A 20653-nucleotide genomic window follows, 5' to 3' on the forward strand; every position below is an offset into this window, starting at 1 on the left:
GTGCCAATACAAAAAGCTCCACCTAGCAAGTAATGCTGGTTACATGCGTATTTCACCATGAACATAGGTTTCCATTGTGGTTATTTGGGGGACCTTTGTTCAATTGCAAGTCCATCATTGCATCGAGGAAGCACTAACCATGGTGACTCTTTTTTACTTGCAACACCTCATGTATGAGGGCTTTGAAGCTAGTAGGGCCATGCACACATCTTTTTTTTTGGGGGGGGGGGGGGGGGTTTGGTTTTTTATGTGGGGGTGTTCACATAAAACTTGGATGAGTTTTAATGACTGTGGAGCAAGCTATGATAATGAAAAAGACCAGTAAGGTAAAAATAAAAATCCCAAACTGATATTTACAAAAAGAAAAGGGAAACCACCCCCAAAAAAACCAGGGGACAATCTGTCGTTGTGGAAGAGCAAAGGTGGTGGCAAACCCCAACAACTAAAAAAGAACAAAAGGGAGAGAGAAGAGGAGGAAGAAGGAGAAGAACCCCTCGCCCCCGCCCCCCCCCCAAAAAAAGATCTCCACCTCCTCTCTTCTTCTTCTTCTTCTGTCGTGTGCTCTCTTCCGGCTTCCTCCCTCCCCCTTAAAAGCCTGCTCTGGTCTTTCTTCTCATCAGTTAGCAACCGAGACAGCCATGACCATCATCATCGTCATCGGCATTGCTTATTCTCAAGATCGCCTGCTCTCTTGGCCTCATACCGACACCGCCGCCGCCGCCGCCTCCTGCTGCTGATACGCCCCGCTGCTTCATCGCCTACGTCAGTTCGCCAGTGCCTCCCGGGTAAGATCCACTCCCCTTGTCCTTTGACAGCTATATACCCCCCCTTGTTGTGTTTGGCAGGGCCGTCGTCTCTGGCCGCAGCAGCAGCACGATCGCCAATTCACCAATCGGCCGGAGGTTCATTCACACCCCAAATATGCTGTCAGCTCCTCAGATGATGTTCTTTCTCGTTGTGTTGCTCCCATTGCGGATACCTGCGCCCGGAGTTTGATCCTAGTTTTCTCTTTCTATTTATTTATTTATTTTTTGGTTGTCCTTTTGTTGTGGATGCCGCCGCTCAGCAGATCTTGCGCCGGGCTTCCCACCAAGCGAGCAAGCACACTGTGGCAGTGAGAGCGTCATCAGCCCTGGCGGAGGCTTGCAAAATTTCATTTATTTATTTTCTGCTATCGTTGGGGTATTGCGTCGGTGTCTGCCTTCATGGAGCAAGACGATGAAGAGTTTGAGAAGCTGCTTGGAGAGATCCCGCGAGCTACATCGGCTCCACCCCACTTTGAGGAGCTTCAGAAGGTCATGCTCGATGATGGTGACACCCTGTTAAATGCCAAAGATGGCGTTGGTGCTGTGGGGGCACCACAACCTGCGACTGATGAGCTTCTCCATTGTTTATATAGTAGGCCTTTCCCTGCTGACCAGATGGTACCGCAGTCTGTAGATAACCTTCCTGCATCCACAACATTTTACAACCGGCTTTCCCCTGACTCCACAGGCACCTCACCCTTTAGATTGAGACAGATTGAGCTACCACACAACCTAGAGGCTCAGTGTCACCCACCTCATGCGGCTTCCAGCCAACAAGCCCTTACTGGGGATCCTGTTGCTAAGCTTTCACCTGAGCATGTGTATCATAGCGAGCAGCCTGTGCCTGCATCATTTGTGAATATGAAACTCCATGATGACACCACTGGGCGGCCTGAGACATCAGCACACATGGAGAACGGGGATGGAGACTATGTCTTACAGCGTGTATTGGGCTGCAGTTCACATAGTGGGCTGGATTCTGTGATTGCTTCGAGCATCTGCTCTGATTTGATATCAGGGGTTGGGTTTTCTTCTGCATCCGACATGTCAATGGCACCTTGCTTGTCAAAAAATCCCCCTCCTTTGGACCCGTTTTGTCATAATACATTGTCTCCAGCTGGACAATCTGTTGTGGAAAGTGGCTTCCATTGTGGACTTGGCGAGCCACTTAACGCAAAGCTCGCCATATCAGCGACACCTGTGCAACAGACTTCTAACATGGTTTGTAATGGGTACAGTTTGATGAATCCCATAGGGGCTAATTCAAATGGCTATGCTTTGACTATGCTCCCTTTGCAACGGCAGCAGCAGAGTAACCTTAACTATGGTCCAATAGATCCTGCAATGTCAGGCCAAGCCGTGTTCCAATGTCCTGATACCAATGGACTATACATGCTTCCGTCAGTGGTGAATAAGCAGGCACATTTCATTTCAAACATGGAGTCTGCCTCATCTGTCCTTACTCAGCAAATGCGAGAAGCTGCAACTGTACATGTACAACAGCAAATGGAGGATAGGGCACGCTACAGGCAGCGACTGCAGCAACAGTTTTTACTCCGCCAGCAACATTTACAAGAGCAACAAGCTAGATTTCATGCTTGTTTGCAGGGCCAGCCTGGTGCTGTAGGTACTGGGTTCTCTAAGCTGCACTCCAGGACTCAAACAGGAGCCATGCCATCTATCAGCTCGTCTTTACCATTTGATGTCATCCAGCAGCCCCATACATCAAGGCCGACCCTTTTGAAGGATTTGGCATCTATGGATAATTGGAAGCCAGGGCAGCAATCCGATGGTATTTGGGCTGCTCCTGTGGTTGTATTACCGGAAGCATCTGCGGCATCAAGTGTGTGTCGGTATTTTGCTCAGGGATTTTGCAGCAGAGGGGAGGCATGCCCTTTTCCCCATCCTGGGTCACACAGGGCTCTTAATATTCTTCCAGTAAGTGGCAGGATTAATGGAATACATCAGAGTTCGAGTTTCTCTCAAAAAGTTTCATCCCATAAGAGCCCTCGAGATACGCAGGCACCATCGCCAGTAGTTATGATTGGATCAAATAAAAAGGATCACATACCCAATGGCCACTCAAATGGTCACGCCCTCTCCAATGGTTTCCATTTACCTGCCAGCAGACTGAACGCAATGAATGGGACTGAAAAAGGTAGTCTTGGAAGCAGTACTTGGAAAGAACTTGAGGCATTGCATATGTTGGATGTTCAACAGCAGCAGCAGCAACCTCCCAAGTATGCATCATTAGATGAGGTGGAGGGCCGCATATATGCAATTGCTAAGGATCAACATGGCTGTCGCTTCCTTCAGAGGAAGTGTGAGGAGGGGGCATCTGAAGAGGTGCAGAAAATTTTTGTGGAGATTATTGATCAGATTGTAGAGTTGATGACAGATCCATTTGGGAACTACCTTGTCCAGAAACTTTTGGAAGTCTGCACTGAAAGTCAGCGCATGGAAATTTTGTACAGGGTAACAGGAAAGGATCAACTTGTGATCATCTCTTTAAATATGCATGGGTATGTAGCAGCGACGGCTGGTATTGGCCATTATGCACTTCTTTCCTTTGCGTTCTTTGCATTCTTTGCAGTTGCTTAGGTTTGCATAATAGAAGTGGATGTTTATGCAGGACTCGTGCAGTCCAGAAGCTGATAGAGACGTTGAATTCCTCGGAGCATGTTACAATGGTTATTTCTTCTCTCAGGCAAGGTGTTGTGACTTTAATAAAGGACTTGAATGGCAACCATGTGGTACAGCGTTGCTTGCAGCATCTTAGCTCGAATGATAGTCAGGTACAAACTGCTCATCGAACACGCTAACTACAGCAAAGGATGGTAGTTTTTAGTATGCTACTGTATCGTTTACATTTCTTTTCTGGATCGCTCATTTAGGACTATTTTGCAGTTTATCTTTGACGCAGCTGCATCTCATTGTGTTGAAATTGCCACCCATCGCCATGGATGCTGTGTCCTTCAGCGATGTGTTGACTTTTCATCTGGCAAACAGAGGGAACGTTTGGTTGCAGAAATTGCAGCAAATGCATTGATTCTTTCACAGGATCCTTTTGGGTACTTACCATGAGCCTTTGGAGCAGTTCCTTTGCATTGAATTGTTGAGTATTATTCTATCACATCCTTAATGTGGCTGTTTGCTTTCAGAAATTATGTGGTGCAGTACATTCTGGATCTAGATTTAGAATGGGCTACCATGGAAGTCATTGCACGTCTTGATGGAAGCTATGGTCATCTCTCCACACAAAAGTTCAGCAGCAATGTCGTAGAGAAATGCCTAAAACTTGCAGGAGAAGAAAGTAGAACACATATTATCCGGGAGCTTATGAGCAGTACACGGCTTGCTCAATTGCTACAGGATCCTTATGCAAATTATGTAATTCAGTCAGCCCTATCAGTTGCCAAAGTAAGCCTTCGTTTGATGTACATTTTTCCTAGCATCTTTGGAAGTTTGGTTTGGAATTACAGAAGCGTTCTCTTTTTGACTCAAATTCAGTTTTGTTTGTTCTGGGGTTCGTCTCTGTGTTGAGTCTTGCTTCTCCAGAAGTGGCTCATAAAACTGAGGGCAGACCTTATTTCTCAATGGCACACTGTAACTCGCATAACTTGGTTTGTCTATGACCTTGAAGGATCCCAACTGGTTTGAGTCACAATTTAGAATTGGGTTTGCCAATAGTTTGGAGTCCTTTTGGCCTTTAAATACACCTGAATTACAACCTTGAATGAAAGAGCTTGCATTTGTTTGCTGTTTAAAGAGGATACACCTGGTCATACTCTCTAAGTCACCTTATAGCCTCTCCATATGCCCCCCCTGAGAGAGTGAATAATCTTTCTGTACATGGGTAAGGATCTCTGAAGTGGAGATATGGGTAAGAATCTTCATATGCCCTTGAGAGAGTGAATAATCTGTCCATATATGGCTAAGGATCTCCCAAGTAGAGATATGCGGATGAGGTGGTAGCCTTGCTGCATTTGGTCATCAAGTCGTACAAAGCAACAATGCTGCCAATGATTATCCTACGGTCCATTTTGCTCAAGAAAAGTCAAGACTCACAATTACTGGTTCAATATATAGAAGATCATGCTCCCTTGGAAGTCCTCATATCCATGCTCTAAAACTTTAAATGTCATGTTCATTGGCTTTTGTGTGGAGTGCTAGTGCATCTAAAACTAGCCTTTGATAATGAAATGGTAGTAGAAACATTATCATACAAATTTAGCATTTTGGAACCGAATTAGAAAGCGCAATATAAGTGGAGCTCGATTGCTCTTACACAATTGCTCAATTCACCTAACAACAGATTAGCCCAAAACCTTTGTGCCTCTTGTGGTATTCCTTTATATCTTTATTTCAAAATCATTAAATACGTCAGTTGAACTCAGAATCCTTCTTGATATGCCACATGCACGCACACCTTGCACGAGCAATCCTTGATCACTACAAAAAATAGCATCTGAACATGAGCATAGATGTGTGAAACCAGCAGTCTATGTTTGTTCATCCAGCATCGTGCATTTGTGATCTCTTGCCAGATGATGAATCTTGTACTTCATTGTCCACCACACTATTGTATACATGGTAGACAATAAAGAAATTGATACATTAGGGTTAGGGTTTATGTATAGAGATGTAGAGGCATAGTTTGCAAGAATTACGAAAGGTCGTAACAATGCCTTGGATCATGCCAATGCTCTCATATTCAATTGCATTTAGTTTTCCTTCAAGTTGAACTCACATAATAGCATACTACATGAAAGTGAAGTTCAAAACCTTTTGCGAAGTTTTTTGTGTTGAGAAAATATGTTAAAGACTTTATAGTTCATGATTCTATGGAAGGATTGCAACATTGTGAGGGGAGAATTGATGCACGTCATGCCCTTTGCTTAGCTTCTTCAAGTTGTAAAAATAGGTCCTTCAAGTCGTAAAAATAACTTTGCAAGGGGTTACACTTACCTAGACCAAGCTTGATCATGTGGTCTTTGGGTTGTCTTCATGGAGAAAGTGAATTGGGAGATCATACATGACCATTTACTTAAATATGTTTAGCTCCTAGTTTGACACATGAAAGGCCATTGGATGATTTGAATCATTTGACCAATTCGATTGCTTATGCTTGAAGTACACTAACTATTGTTGTCTCCACATACATCACCTACTAGGATCTTAGAGGCAATGGGCATCATCTTCTTTTGCATAGCTCAAGTGGACGGGTCTTGTGATTTTTTTTCTTTGGTTATCAAAAAAGGGGGTAAATGTAGTAGGATATCTTATAAAGGACAATCATGTGGCAAGGGTATTGATGATGAAGATCTAATGAGGTATAGAAGAGGGAAAGCTGTCAATGCTACAAACATGATTGTTGTGCATGTCAATCCAAGTCTACCATTGTGACAAGGTAAAAGGGAGAAATGCTTATACATAGTTCAAGGATTTCATTTGGAAGGATACCTTCTCATACATTTTCACCCATTCTAAACGCTCTATTTCTCAAAAACTCAATGCAATGCAAGGGGTAATGCAAGATGGAAAGCATGAATGCAACAAGCATACCTTGATCAATGCTCTTACAAGGAATTTTTCACATACTTGAGCGCCCTTTTACAATGACGACCATCTTGATACAAATGAAAGATGATACAAAGTGACGATGAAATAGATACGATGACCCAATCCTTATAAGTATAAAGTACCAAGAGAGACCCCATCAGCCAAGTCCCCTTTTCCCCACCAAAAGAAAAAAAAAACCCCTACAACCTCCATAAAGTGAAAGGAGAAGCACACACTGCTTCTCGCCCCATCATGTCAACATTGAAGGGGGGAGAAGAAGCATCAAACAAAGAGGAGGGAATTATGTGTCTCAACTAAAAGTTTGTGAAGTGAATGACCATGGTGGCCCCAAGGAAGTTGTGGCTTGGCCTTTAGAGGGGAAGCCTCCATGTTGGTCCAAGAGGGTGAAGCCTAACTTGGGGACCATCCATGCCTCCAATTCGGGTCTTGATCGAATGCAATGTTTGTCCCTTATTGAAATGTAAATCAAGCACAAGAACTTGCATGAGACCTTAGGATGCTCAAACCTCCACTTCAATACATATGCATTCCGTGCTTTAGTGAAGGATAAAGAGAGTTTCCACTACCAAAAAGTAGGCAAGCTGAAGATGTAAGTCAGTACTAAAAGCAAGAATGTGCAGTGGAAGGGAGAATATAAGCTTGAGTGAGCCACATGGGAATTGGAAGATCTAGAGGAGGGAAGGGGGACTAATATCTTAGTAAGAGCCATAGGCGTTTGAACCAACGTTGGTGTTAGTTGGAGGGTCACTTGAAAAGTGGGCCTATTGTCTTTTGGCTGTGTATTGGAAGTAGATGGTAACTTAGAACGATACATCCAACATATGCATTCTCAATGGAGGCAAGATGTAACACTCACCTATGATCCAACCTTTATACGGGACATGACGCAAGCTATATCCATGCATATAAAGGATTGGACATCAGATTCACCTCCTTGGCATAGAGCCAAACGGCTCACCCTTGATCTTGGGAGCTAGGATCACTTTTAAGCTATGACCACGTCTCAAGAAATGGCATCCCATGCCACCAGCCCACACCATCTTGATGTATAGATGTGTTGGTCAACGGGTCAAGAGTCCAAGAGTGGGGATCACACAATCAGATCCACAATAGGGCCTTCAATCCTATAAATAAGACCTAGTTGTCCTAACTGTAAAGAAATACTCTTACAGACAAATAACAATCGTATGACAAAGCACAGATTGATAAAAGAACTCAGTTAGGGTAACTCAGAGACAATGAACACAGAAAATAATTGAAGTGATATAACTGCTGAATATACAATGCTCATGCAGCAAACACACTATGCAATGAATGAATTTTGAACCTCGAACTCTTGTATCTCAAGGATCAGGGTAGGGGTAATGATGTACTCTGAACGGATCCCGAATCGTAGCAAGGCAGCCTCCGGATGTCGAACACCAGCAAATGTAGCAGTGAGAAGTTGGATTTGATGTAGATGGCAATGAGGAGAGAGAAAGACTAAAAACGCAAGCAGAACAGCTTGGAGGAGAGAGAAAGACAAAAAACGTAGGCAGGACAGCCTGCAGGAGAGAGAAAGCTGCCGAACGCAGGCTGGACAGCCTGCAAAAGTTGGGCGACAGTTGGAGGAGAGGGAAAACTGCCAAACACAGGCTGCAGATGACATGCAGGCAGTATGGCAGCAGGTTTGTGCAAGAACAGCAGTCGCCTGGCTGGGATAAGCTCCAAACTGCGAGTAGAGGGCTGGAAATCAGGTGCCAACTGATGTAGACAGCAATGGACAGCTTCGGCTGAGGTGTTCTCCGCGAACGGGGTGTGGGCAGCAAGCTGAAACACTTGAAATTTGCAAAAACGAGATGGAGGGCTGAATGGAGGGCAGCATACGTATTTATAGAAAGTTTGAGCCCTCCCAAGTGGGTTTGTGCTTACGAGACACAGAAACTCTCTAGGATCGCATTTCTTTTAAATAAACAAGGTTTTTTCATTAATTAAGCAAGTTTTGGGGTTGTTTAAGTAAAGCTAATGCATTTTTAGCTCAACACCCCCTCTCAAGCCTAACAACGGTGCCACGAGAAAGATCTTTTATCCCAAGGCATCCCACCCCAAAGCAGCCAAAGCATCGGACAAAGGGTATGTTTCGGCTGCCTAGTGGCCTACTAAGACTACAGAGGCGATGGTAATCTTACCAAGGGAGCCCAAGTCATCACCCCAAAGAGGACAGGGCATCAGATAAAGGGTGTACATCAGCTGCCCAGTGGCCTACCAAGCCCTACAAAGGTAGATGGAATCAACTATGGACTGTTTTTTTTTTTTTTTTTTTTTTTGGAATTTTTTTGAATTTGATAGATGTAGCATTTAGTGGGGGTTCAAATCAGTTTTCGTCCTATTGAGTATCCGTGCTCTAAACGGGAGAATGATAAATGATGGTCAGACCCAAGACCTTCACAAAACAAGCATACTATCCCTACCATTACTAGGTGTCGGTGAAAAAGAATAAGGCAAATATGTGAAGCAAGTAAGACAAGCAAAGCAAGCAAGCAAGCTAAGGAAAAACTGCCTTGGAGACTGCCATGGGCAATGCCACGAATATGGTGGATCTAAAGTTAACCACTCCAAAAGACCAAAAAGGGATAAATGTGCATAGATTCATGTTTACATGAACAGAATGCATGGGGTAATGCAAAGGGTGATGCAAGATGACATGCCCACGCAAGATGCGATGCAATGGTGCTATTTGGATAGTGTCCTCGCAGGGGAATTATTCACTTGCCCAAGTGCCCTTTTACAATCATATCATCCTGATAGTGCGGATGAAGTTACAAATGTCCATAATACAATACAAAAGAATAAATGAATGAATGTTGAAAAACTGTAAGCAGCATAACTGTCACTATCAAGAGTAGAAGCCGCCCCCTCTCAAACTGGGAGGGAAAGCAAGAGGGAAGCATCCTCTCCCCGTCAAGCTGAAGAAGTAGGGGAGGGTGTATTGAAATCGATCTGGATAACAGGTATTGAAGAACCGGTCGGTTGACCGCTTTGGTCAAAATATTTGCAAAATTGTTGGATGTAGGCATAAACTCTAGGTGGATAGTGCCTAGCTCAACTTGCTCTCTGGAAAAATGGAAGTGGACTCCCACATGCTGCGCTCGTGGTGTAATGATCGGATTGCCCGCAAGGGCAATGGCACTCTGGTTGTCGTAGTAGACAACGGTGGGAGTCGCATGGAAAATGAAGTGCCGCTAGTAAACTCCTCAGGCAGATGGCCTCGGTGGTGCCATCGAAGAGAGCTCGGTACTTAGCCTCGGCCGTGGAAGCCGCCACTATCTCCTGCTTACGGCTTGACCACGAAATGAGAGTCGTGTCCAAGGTAAAGAGGTAGCCGCCATGAGAACGTCGGGTTGCAAGATCTCTTGCCCAATCAGAATCAGTGTACCCTTGCAAACATAAACTAGAACCATAGGTCAAGCCATAAGAATAAGTACACCGTATATAACGCAACACACGAAGATATGCAATCCAAGTGACATCCTAGGTGTTGTAAAAAACTGACTGAGTAAGCTAAATCTAGCCTAGTGTGAATTAACCAAAGAAGTTTTCCTACAATAGAGCGATAGTTATATGCATTGAAGGGTTGTCCTAGGGTATCCTTCGAGAAGTGGAGAGTAGGATCAAGAGGTGTGGCCACTGGCCATGTCTGATCCGAAGTGTGCTGTTCCACTAGCTGAAGTGTGTATTTTTGTTGTGACACAAAAATGCATCCCCTAGAATGAACTACCTCCATCCCCAAAAAATAAGACAACAAACCAAGATGTGTCATCTCAAAAGTAGCACTAAGCTTTGCCTTGATGTCTGCTATGGCAGCAGAATCTGAGCCTGTGATGAGTAAGTCGTCAACATATAGTAGGATATAGCTGACTCTCTCTGCAGTAGATCAAATATATAAGATCGGGTCATAAGGGGTAGAATGGTATCCATGAGTTCGTAAGAACTCATCCATCCTATGGAACCAATATCGCGGTGCTTGCTTCAACCCATAAAGAGCTTTTTGCAAGCGGAATACCTTATCCCTCAGGTTCCTTGAAGGAAAGCCCGGTGGTTGCTCCACATAGACTTCCTCCTCCAAATAACCATTCAGGAAGGCACTCTTGACATTCGTTTGATATATTGGCCAACCGTGGTGAGTGGATAGCGCGAGAAGCAACTAGAAAGATGTCGGCCGCGCGGTAGGAGCAAAGGTCTCTTCATAATCAATGCCATGCTTCTATCGAAAGTTGAAACCCTTGCACGACAAGACGAGCCTTGCGCTTATCTAAAGTCCCATTAGCTTTTAGCTTGGTCCTGAAAATCCACTTTGTCCCGATGACTTTCTTGTGGCTTGGACGATCCACCAATGTCCAAGTCTCATTTTGGTCAATACTCTCGAGCTCCTTCTCCATGGCCTCTCGCCATTGAGGGTGTTGAAGAGCCTCCTGCCATGTATCCGCCTCAGAATATGCTATGTAATTGGTTGTGAACAGCGATGCAAATGAAGCTTAAGGAGTAAACCAGGTAGATCTTCTAGGTTCCTCCAGAGTGGAATCCGATGGTAGGATCCCCGAATCCCGCATGGTTTGTTGGTACCAGCGAGGTAACGGATCTCGTGGAGGGGGCCTGGGAGATGAAGAATTTGCAATAATGTCAGGAGAGTGGGAAGTAGACCAGGCTCATTAGGCCCAATCTCCAATGATGTGGAAGGAGAAATAGGAGCGGAATCCTATGGAGAGGATTGCACGATATTCCTCTTGTAAAAAACGATGTCCCTCTTAACGATTACCTTGTTTGTCCGAGGATTGAATAAACGATAGGCTTTTGCTTTAGAGGAATATCTGACAAAAATAAGGAGATCAGCTTGGGGAGTAAGCTTTCCTATCTTATCATCAGACGTGTGTGTGTAGGCACAACACCCGAAGACTCTGAAGTGGGAAATGACAGGTTGAGAGCCAAAAAATGCCTCATACGGGGTCTTCTTAGGAAAAGCCACAGTCGGGCACCGGTTGAGGATATACAATGAAGTGCTAACAACCTCAACCCAAAGGTGCTCAGGAAGCTCTGCTTCGAACAGCATAGAGCATGCCATTTACATGACTATCCGGTTCCTACGCTCTACGACTCCATTTTGAGAGGGGGAGTTAGTAGAGGTGAGCTGGCGAGAGATGCCATGCTTCAGTAGAAACTGGAAAAACTCGTGGGAGATAAACTCACCACCACTATCACTCCTGATGCAACCAACATGACGTCTAGTCTGGTTATGAACGAGCAGCACCCAAGCAGAAAAATATGTAAAAGTATCTAACTTATACAAGAGGAAGTACACCCACATGTATCTAGAATGATCATGCACTCTAAAAAAGAAGTATAGTGCGCTATTTAAGACGGCAGTGGATGTCGGCCCACAAAGATAAACATGAATCAATCTAAGAGGCTCCTCAACACGATGTTTGGACTACTGAGGGAATGGAGCATGGTGTTGCTTTGCGAGTTGACAAGCTTTACAAACATCGCGAGCTAGTTCTAGATGAGAAAGGCCCTCAACCGGTTGACGGTGAGATAACTCATAAAGAAAAGAGAGTCATAACCAATATGCCCTACGCGAAAGTACCAAGGACGCTCATTGTTTGTAGGCTCTCGAGATGTGGGAGGTGCCCGCCCATCGGCTTTCCAGGCACTCTTTTAGCGGTCTATCGAGAAACGAATCTAAGCGTCGCTGCCCGGCACTCCCAGGGAACGTTTCGAGTTTTGTTGCCTAGGGTTTCCCGAATCCGCCTCGCAACCGGAACGTTCACGACCGAACCCACTAGGATCGACCTGAAATTTGGGTTCCTAGTTGTCAAGGTCTCCTGTTAGCATTCTAGCGTCGGGTGTTGGACATCCTACTTTACGCAGAGATACCCGACCCAAAGCAGATCTATGCCGCACTTGGTTCAAAGAGAATGGGAAACGAGAGGGATGCGTTGCTCAACCTCTTTGCCCATAGGGCATAGTCCCATTCCGGTCCTCTAAAACGGCATGAATCGGGTTCTAACCTATCAATACCTAAAGGTCGAATGACGATAAAAACTTGTGAGAAGCCTCCCAATTCTCTGGGACCACCCTGCCATTGGACGGACCCGTCGGGGATTCCGCCCACCCGCTTCCCTTAATAGCTTTAGTTTTCTAATTAGGTCCTACCACATTTATGTGTCACTTAAAATCAGCTTCATTAATTAAGCCTTTTAGGGAACAAGGTTCGTTCGCGTAAATTATAGCACAGACACGAAAACAGAGCAAAGCAATCTATTGACAAACAAGATCAACAAGTTCCTTAACTTATCTTCAAGTTAATCTTTGTCTTCCGCCCATACAAGAGAAATTATATTTCGCTTCTGTCCAATAGAAGTATCCCTTCTGCCTTGCAGAAGTAACTGGTCCAATTCACATGGCACCAAAACTCAATCCTTTATCTAGAATAGGATCTCCCAACATGCCCAGATGTTGGGGGCCATGGAGGTCTTCAACTCCATTCTAGACCTAGTAAGGGGTGTCCACAGCTCCAACTGACCCGCAAGCTGTCTAGGAGCGAAACATCATTCCCGTGGTTGGCCTTTTCACCACTCGACCTTCGGCCCATGAATCGAGCAGTGCCCTCTCGGGTTAATACGCGGTGCGACCATGGAGGTGATCCACCCGTACAATATATCATTCCTTAATTAAATCCTTTAAGAATCAAGCACAAACAAGGCATTCAGCCTAATATCATTTTCCAAGAAAACATTCCTTTAATCCCATGGCGACTTGTCATCACAGACCCTTGCCATGCATTTACCATAAATCACAAGCACTTGGAATAATCATCCAAACAACAACTAACAACCAGTTGAATGTAAAAGCATTTAGGATATTGTTTGATCAACCAACAAAACCAATTGCATTCTTTCCAAAACAATGCAAGAGTAGATGAAATAATATTTCCCATTGCATAATTGCTCTTCCCCTTGGGATCTAAGAGCAATATTATGCAAAAATGTTCTTAATACTTCCTTCCTTCGGCTAGGGTATATGTTAAGGGTTCAAACACTATTCATGATGTAAGTTCTATAGGTCACTTACCTTGATTGATAACCCAACCCTGAGTTTGGATTAGCAAAAGTCATCGTTATCCGACGGATCTCAAGATATCTTAGTTTTAACCCTTATGATTAATTTCTTGTACTAGCTCTTAGTCAAGTCATGAGGCAAATAGAAATTTATCCTCATGTATCGAACATGTTATAGGCATAACATATAAATACTTGATAAGATAAGTGCGAGATGATCTCAAGTAATTAGACTCCAATAGGCCTCGCATTGACCTAGAATCTAGTTTTTCTTAATATTTGGCCTGTTATACTAAGTACTTTTGAAGTATCTAAACTTTAAACTAGTACTTCTCCATTCATGATTCTTAATGTCATATTCTTTTAGCAATTATGCTATCTATAACCCTTGACTATACTTTAATCTAGCACTTGTATGCCCAATCTTTTAATATCGTTCTTTTGACGACTATGCCATTCATAACGCTTGACTAATTCTTCCTTATAATTGCTCTACTAGCAAATAAGTCATATGTAACTAGGTGCAATTATCTTCCCATGATATATGCACTTTACAAACTCCATCTTCCGAGTAGGTGAGATGGAATTTATCTTTTCCGATGGCCTATACCCGTCCATCATAGTATGGGGCCTAACGTATCTCATACGAGAGTCAAAACAAGCATCTATCAATTTGAAAATACATTACTTACGACCGGAACCGCAGTTGGATTGATAGTGATGCCTTTGCTCGAAGCCTTGTTGCTAGTTGCAAGATTGTCATCCGCACGTGACATTCTTCGCTTGGAGGCCATTGTCCGCAAATAGACTCAAGAGATTAAGGAGGTGGAATAGATTCAAGATGGGAGAGCGTAAGAGAAGATGGTTAAGTCGAGGATCGAGATAGAGGGAATTGAGCTAATTCTCTTCCTTGCAGCCTCTCGAGGTGACTCTTCTCTCTCTCTCTCTCTCTCAAGCTCTCTTTCAAGCTCTTCCTCACAATCTCTTGGAGGGGTATCCTTCTCTCTACCTCTCTCTCGCAGCCTCTGGGGGTCTCCTTATGCTTTCTATGCCTCTCCCATGCCTCATATTTATAGTGAATTAGAGAAGAGGGCTTGTGGTTGAGAAGTAGAGCTCTTTATGGAGGGGGATCTTGGAAAGATCAGTGATCTGATGCTCAGATCATAAATCTGATGGTTCCATTGGCTCCGAAAGGGGGGTAAAACCCCAAGACACTTGGCTAGAAAGCTCTCAGTTCACTCCTTCTTCTTTTCTCTGTTCGAAGTGCTGTCTACTGCCTGTAAACTACGATCGCGGCGCGCGCGATTTCGCCAGTTACTTTTCTTTATTTTTCTTTTTATAAAATCTTCAAACTAACTAAAATATCACTTGTCTTTTCTTTTAAATGATATCTAGTTCCATATCGTTTTTTTAGGATAATATCTAAAATATCTAAAATATACTAGCTTTGCCCAAAATCTAATGTTTTTGGACCTTCCAAACTATACACATGAACTTAGTGATTAATATAACTCATAAGTCTCGTTCACGTTGTAATTTACGTGAAGGGTAGCTACGGTCTTTGCCAATTCGAGAAAAATATCGAATTTACGACTCTTGATTTTTCTAAATAAAATATTTTAAATTAAATAAAAATGATCAATAATTAATGTTAGTTAGTTTTTACCTTAGTTAGTCTTTAGTTAGTAATCTTACTAACTTATTAATTGACTAACTAACTTACGAACCAACCAACTAACTTTTATTGTGCGGAGATATTACAAGATGTGGCTAATGCTTGGAAGCTATGGAACATGAAGCCCTCAGCTGTTGACTCGATCAGAAAGTGAGTCATGTGGTAAAGGCCATGAGGCTGTGCCTCATTGCCGCGAGCAATCACTAAACCAGTCTAAGAGTCAAGGATCTCGACTGTGGTTGCTGTAAAGAAAACTGCTCCCCCCAACTGGCAAAGTTGCTGAATAGATAACAAGTTCACCCCAAGCTGGGGGACATGGTATACATTGTCCAGCAAAGCCAGATCCGGACCCTTGTCAGTGGCAAAACTGACGCTACCTTGAGCCTGAATCTTGACCAAGGAGTTGTTTCCTATGCGGATCCGCCCAGCTGCAGGGGCTCGGGTACGGAAAATGTCCTCTATAGGAGTCATATGTGTTAGTAGATTAGTCAGTTTATGGTTGAGTCTGTACTTGTGGTACAGCATGCTAGGCTCATAGATTATTTAGGCATTTTATTTGCCATCATTTATTGTGGTTTGGCATTATTTGCAGCCAGTCGGCTAGCATTTAATGTTGGCCGACCAGTCATATTTTTGGCATTTATTTGCCCTATTTATTGTCAAGCTTCCTCCTCATTCATTCATCACTTGACAGTTCTTGAGGAGAGGGAGCAGGTGCCAGTATCTCCACAACCGATAACTCACATTACTTCTGTACTGTCTCATGTCTTGGTATATGGATTCCATTTCCCAAGCATACTTCTGAGTTCTCATCTGTATTGTGTTCTTTCTTTCCCTTTCTCTTTTGTCTTGTGTTTTAGCAGTTTATTACAGCTTACATTTACGCTTCCATTGCTGCACACTTCTGACAATATAATGTGTAGCTCCATTGTCCACAATCCAAACAGGAGTTGAAGTGCTCGGTTGTGACAAGTGGGCCTCTGCGGTAACCTTGTCAGGAGGCAACTCATAGATGTGGACGAGACTCTCATCTATTGTCTCTATGGAGATGATATGGGCCTTTGCAGACTAGTTAGACAAGCCCTCTGGAGTTGAGAACGTTGTCGACTGAGATGGCTGAGCGGTGACAGTATGAGTCTGACCTTTAAACTGCACCTTGCCATCACCTTGCATCCCTAGTTGGGGGTTGCTTGGCTGAGGGGCGGGGGTTTGAGATTTAGATTTGGGTGCCGATCCTCTAGCCTTTGAGCGACACTCGTCGTCAAAATGACCAGCCTTTTGACAATGTGGACAATACCTATTCTTTTTAGGTACATTCTACAACCCTTGTTTGAGTTGTGACTGGGAGTTTCCTTGTGATTCCTCGAATTGATTTTGTTTTTGATTTTGAGTGGAGGTTTGATTTTGTTTGCCCTTCCCTTGTTGCCCCTTCTGAGAATGAGCAACAAGAGCCCCCTTTGAGTAAGAGTTCATATGAAATCGATCGAACAAATGTGCGTAACGCAACATCTAATGCTCAAATTCATAGAAAGTAGGCATGGTAGGCTTTGAAACTATACCTTCCACAAAATTGAAGTATTTCTTGGGGAGTTTGTTTAGAAACAATGTGACTTGATCTTCAGAGGACTTGGGAGTCCCTGTAGTGGAGAATTCGGCAAGAAGTCGCCGATACTTAACAACTTGACTTTCAAGTCATCGTGATCAGTGGTTTTAAAGAATTGGAGTTCATGGTCAAGATTTATAGACAGGTCCTATCTGTTGTAAAGCTAAGTTGCAGAGTGACAGATGTTGGAGAAGTGAGTGTGAGAGTGATAGTTGGAGAGAGAGTTAGAGAGTAGAGTCAAGTACGATTCGATACGAGTGTACCAACAATGTGTTAGTACACAAAGAAAAAAATGTATTTATACTTAGGATACGTAAGGGTGCATTCACGTGTACAATGTGTGTGTACTATACACGGGGTTTAAACTGGGCCTTTATCCCAACAACCTTCCACTTAAAGGTCCAATGTGAACCTCTAACCAACTCCCACTAGTCGTGTGCAATGCTCGTGCTGAGCTTTGCTTAGACTTTTAGTGAGAACATGTGCAGGGTTGTCTTGTGTTTTGATCTTGGTCAATGTGAGTTGACCATATTCTAGAATTTGTTTCATGAAGTGATATCGCACATCTATATGCTTTGTGCGTGAATGATACATGGCATTCTTAGCCAGATACACAGCACTCTAGCTATCACATCCCAAAATTGCAATACCTATAGACATGCCAAGATCCTTTGCAAGTTTGCTTAACCATATAGCTTCCTTAAAAGTGTCAGTAGTTGATATGTATTCAGCTTCAGTGGTATTGAGTGGAACAATGTTCTGTAACCTGGAGCACCAAGACACACAACCCCACCAGCAACTGTGAAGACATCTGCTGGTGGACCTACGAGTGTCCAAGTCACCTGCCATGTCTGCATCACAATAACCCTGCAAACTAAGTGCACCCTGCCCATAGCAAATACACTTTCTTTGTGTACCCTTTAGATATCGAAGAATACACTTGACAGCCTCCCAATGTGTTTTGCTAGGATTTGACATAAACATGCGAACAGCTCCCATTGCATGAGCAATGTTTGGACGAGTAGCAACCATAGCATACATAGGAGAGCCACAAGCTGATGCATAAGGGGCTCCTTTTATAGCATTTGCTTCCACGTCATCTTTTGGGCTGTTGGCTTTGCTAAGCTTAAGGTAAGGAGGCAAGGGTACCCCAAAAGGCTTACAGCCTTGCTAAATCTGTCTAGTACCTTTTCAATGTACTTTTCTTGAGATAAGAACATCAATTTCTGCATTCTATCTCTACGAATCCTCATGCCCAAAATATGCTTTGCATTCCCCAAATCTTTCATGGAGAAGGCTGATTTCAGCTGATTTTTGAGAGCATCCAAAGTAGTCTTTCTTTTCCCAGCTAGCAACATATCATCCACATACAAAACAAGTATGATGGGACTGCCATCTATGTCCTTTTTCATGTACAAGCAATAATCTGCATGGCTGCGTGTAAACTCACGAGATAGCATAAAAGTGTCAAACTTTTTGTACCACTGTTGTGGTGCTTGCTTCAGCCCATACATGCTGCGTTTTAGCTTACACACCATTTGCTCTTTTCCAGGAACTACAAAGCCCTCGGGCTGTTTCATGTAGATTTCCTCATCAATGTCACCATGCAAGAAAGTTGTTTTCACATTCATTTGATACAGCTCTAAGTCCAATATAGCCGTGAGAGCAAAAAGCACACGTAGAGTGGTCATCTTCACAATAGGTGAAAAGACCTCTTGGAAGTCAATCCCTTCCTTTTGTGCATAGCCTTTGACAACTAGCCTTGCCTTGTACTTGGGTTTCCCATCAACTGTCTTAACTTTGTACACCCATTTGTTTGGAAGTGGTTTTCTTTCCTTGGGTAGAGACACAAGATCCCAAGTATCATTTGCATATAGAGATTTAATCTCTTCTTGCATAGCTAGCTCCCACTTACTGCTGAACTCACATGACTTGGCCTCTTTGTATGTAAGAGGCTCACCCTCATTTATAAGCATCACATAATGCAAGGAGGGGTCAAAAGGTTGCCTTCTTACGCGTGTAGACCTGTGAACCCAATGATAAACATTTTCAGGAATTGGGTCTACATCTGGAGGTATATTATTTTCGGCATTTATTGGCTACTGTAAGCCATTTTCAGCAAGTTGTTCATGCTGTACAGCACCTTCATTTTCATTACCAGCATTGCATTTTCATAATCAGCAAGCCTATCTTACTGTCCATGACCTCCTTGTGCTCTTATTTGCTGTCCATCATCATTTGGCTCAAAAATAACCGGCTGATCATCAGTTTCAGCCTGTGGTACAGCACCATGAGGCTCATTTTTTGAAGTAATGAGTGGCTGCAAACTCTGAAATTTCACCTTTTTCATATCTTCATTAGAGGCTAAAGTACTTTTTAGCAATTTTGCCTCATTAAACACAACATTACGGGTGCGAATAATTTTCTTGGACTGAGGTAACCACACTCTGTAGCCAAATTCACCCTCATCACCATAGCCCATGAAAATGCCTTTTGTGGATTTTGGGTCAAGTTTGTTCCTCAGCTCATTCCTAATATGCACAAAAGCATCACAGCCAAATATGCGTAAATGGTCATATTAGGCCGATTTGTTAGACCAAACCTCCTCAGGGATGCCGTTATTTAAGGACTTGTTTGGAGAGTGGTTGCAAATGTGAACTGCGGTTATGAGTGCCTCTCCCCAAAATTTTTGAGGGAGATTAGCAGTGGACAAAATGCACCGTACTCTTTCACATAAAGTCCTATTATATCTTTCAGCCACCCCATTTGAAGAAGGGCTATAAGGGGCTGTAAGCTCCCTCTTAATACCATGCAAGTCACAAAAAGACTTGAATTTAGTTGATGTGAACTCACCCCCATTATCAGTTCTCAAGCATTTTAGCTTTCTACGTGTCTAAGTGGTCACAAATGCATGAAAAGTTTTAAAAACAACAAACACTTCACTTTTCTTTTTCAGCAAGTATACCCAAATCTTCTTGGAACAATCATCAATAAAGGAGACAAAATATGCAGCACCACCCAACGATTTCACGGGTATACTAGTAACTACATACATTTGAATGCACTAAGTCCAAGATATTGGACTTACGAGAGACACCAGAGTAAAAGGAAAATTTTATTTGCTTCCCAAACTGACACTCATTACAAAAGTCAAGTTTAGAGCCTTTTCCATCAACCCTCTTTAGAGACGTAAGGACATCAAGTCCTTTTTGGCTCATATGGCCTAATCTCTTACGCCATAACTCCAAGTGGCTGCAAATTTCAGCAACTGCAAGAAACTTGCCATTCAAGGCTTTACAATGCAAACAATACAAAGTGCCCTTCTTGGTTCCTTTTGCAATCAGCATGGAACCCTTTTTCACTTTCCACGAACCACCACCAAACAGTGTGGTGTAGCCATGCAAGTTAAGCTGACCAACAGATAGTAAACTTTTTAATGCTAGGCACGTATCTGACATCTTTCAACACAAGCTCTTGACCATTGTCTAAAGACAAGTGTACTGTGCCAATTCCATCAATGCTACAAGCATGGTTATTTTTAAGATACACCTTTCCATAACTACTTGCATTGAACATAACAAAACACTCCAAGCAAGGAGTTACATGGAAAGAGACACCAAAGTCTACAATCCAAGTCTGAGTGACACCATCATCAATTGACAAGAGTGCATCAATCACATCAGCCTTGGTAATTTGCATATCTTGCATGTGACATACAAGGGCATCATAATCAACTGCACGTAATACATCAGTCTCTGTATTTGAAAGCTCCTCTATGACCACACTAGAGGCCACATTGGCCGTTTCTTTGCCTTTGGTTGCCTCAAATACATCTGTCTTATCTTTCTTCTTCTTTTTATCTCCTGCATTCTTCTTTCTCTCTTGTTCCTTC

The 20653-nt window shown here is 43.2% G+C and overlaps 1 protein-coding gene across 2 annotated transcripts in view; it reads left to right on the forward strand.

Moving 5' to 3' along the window:
* The first annotated feature begins 495 nt into the window (after nucleotides 1–495).
* The window catches only part of LOC148019523 (uncharacterized), a 56462-nt gene continuing 36304 nt past the window's right edge, over nucleotides 496–20653 (forward strand). Inside the window, exons 1-5 of one of the 2 annotated variants that reach the window (XM_087701013.1) lie at nucleotides 496–785; nucleotides 1070–3328; nucleotides 3439–3601; nucleotides 3714–3877; nucleotides 3968–4226. In XM_087701013.1, the coding sequence (XP_087557139.1) occupies nucleotides 1206–3328; nucleotides 3439–3601; nucleotides 3714–3877; nucleotides 3968–4226 (2709 nt within the window). In that variant the 5' untranslated portion in view covers nucleotides 496–785; nucleotides 1070–1205. Of the gene's footprint in view, nucleotides 3329–3438; nucleotides 3602–3713; nucleotides 3878–3967; nucleotides 4227–20653 lie in introns of both variants that reach the window. The other variant, XM_087701014.1, reaches the window with a different exon arrangement.

The sequence above is a fragment of the Lygodium microphyllum genome, chromosome 19, assembly GCF_053477565.2.
Source record: "Lygodium microphyllum isolate KBCC chromosome 19, Lygodium_microphyllum_v1.1.10, whole genome shotgun sequence".
Taxonomy (NCBI): Eukaryota; Viridiplantae; Streptophyta; class Polypodiopsida; order Schizaeales; family Lygodiaceae; genus Lygodium; species Lygodium microphyllum.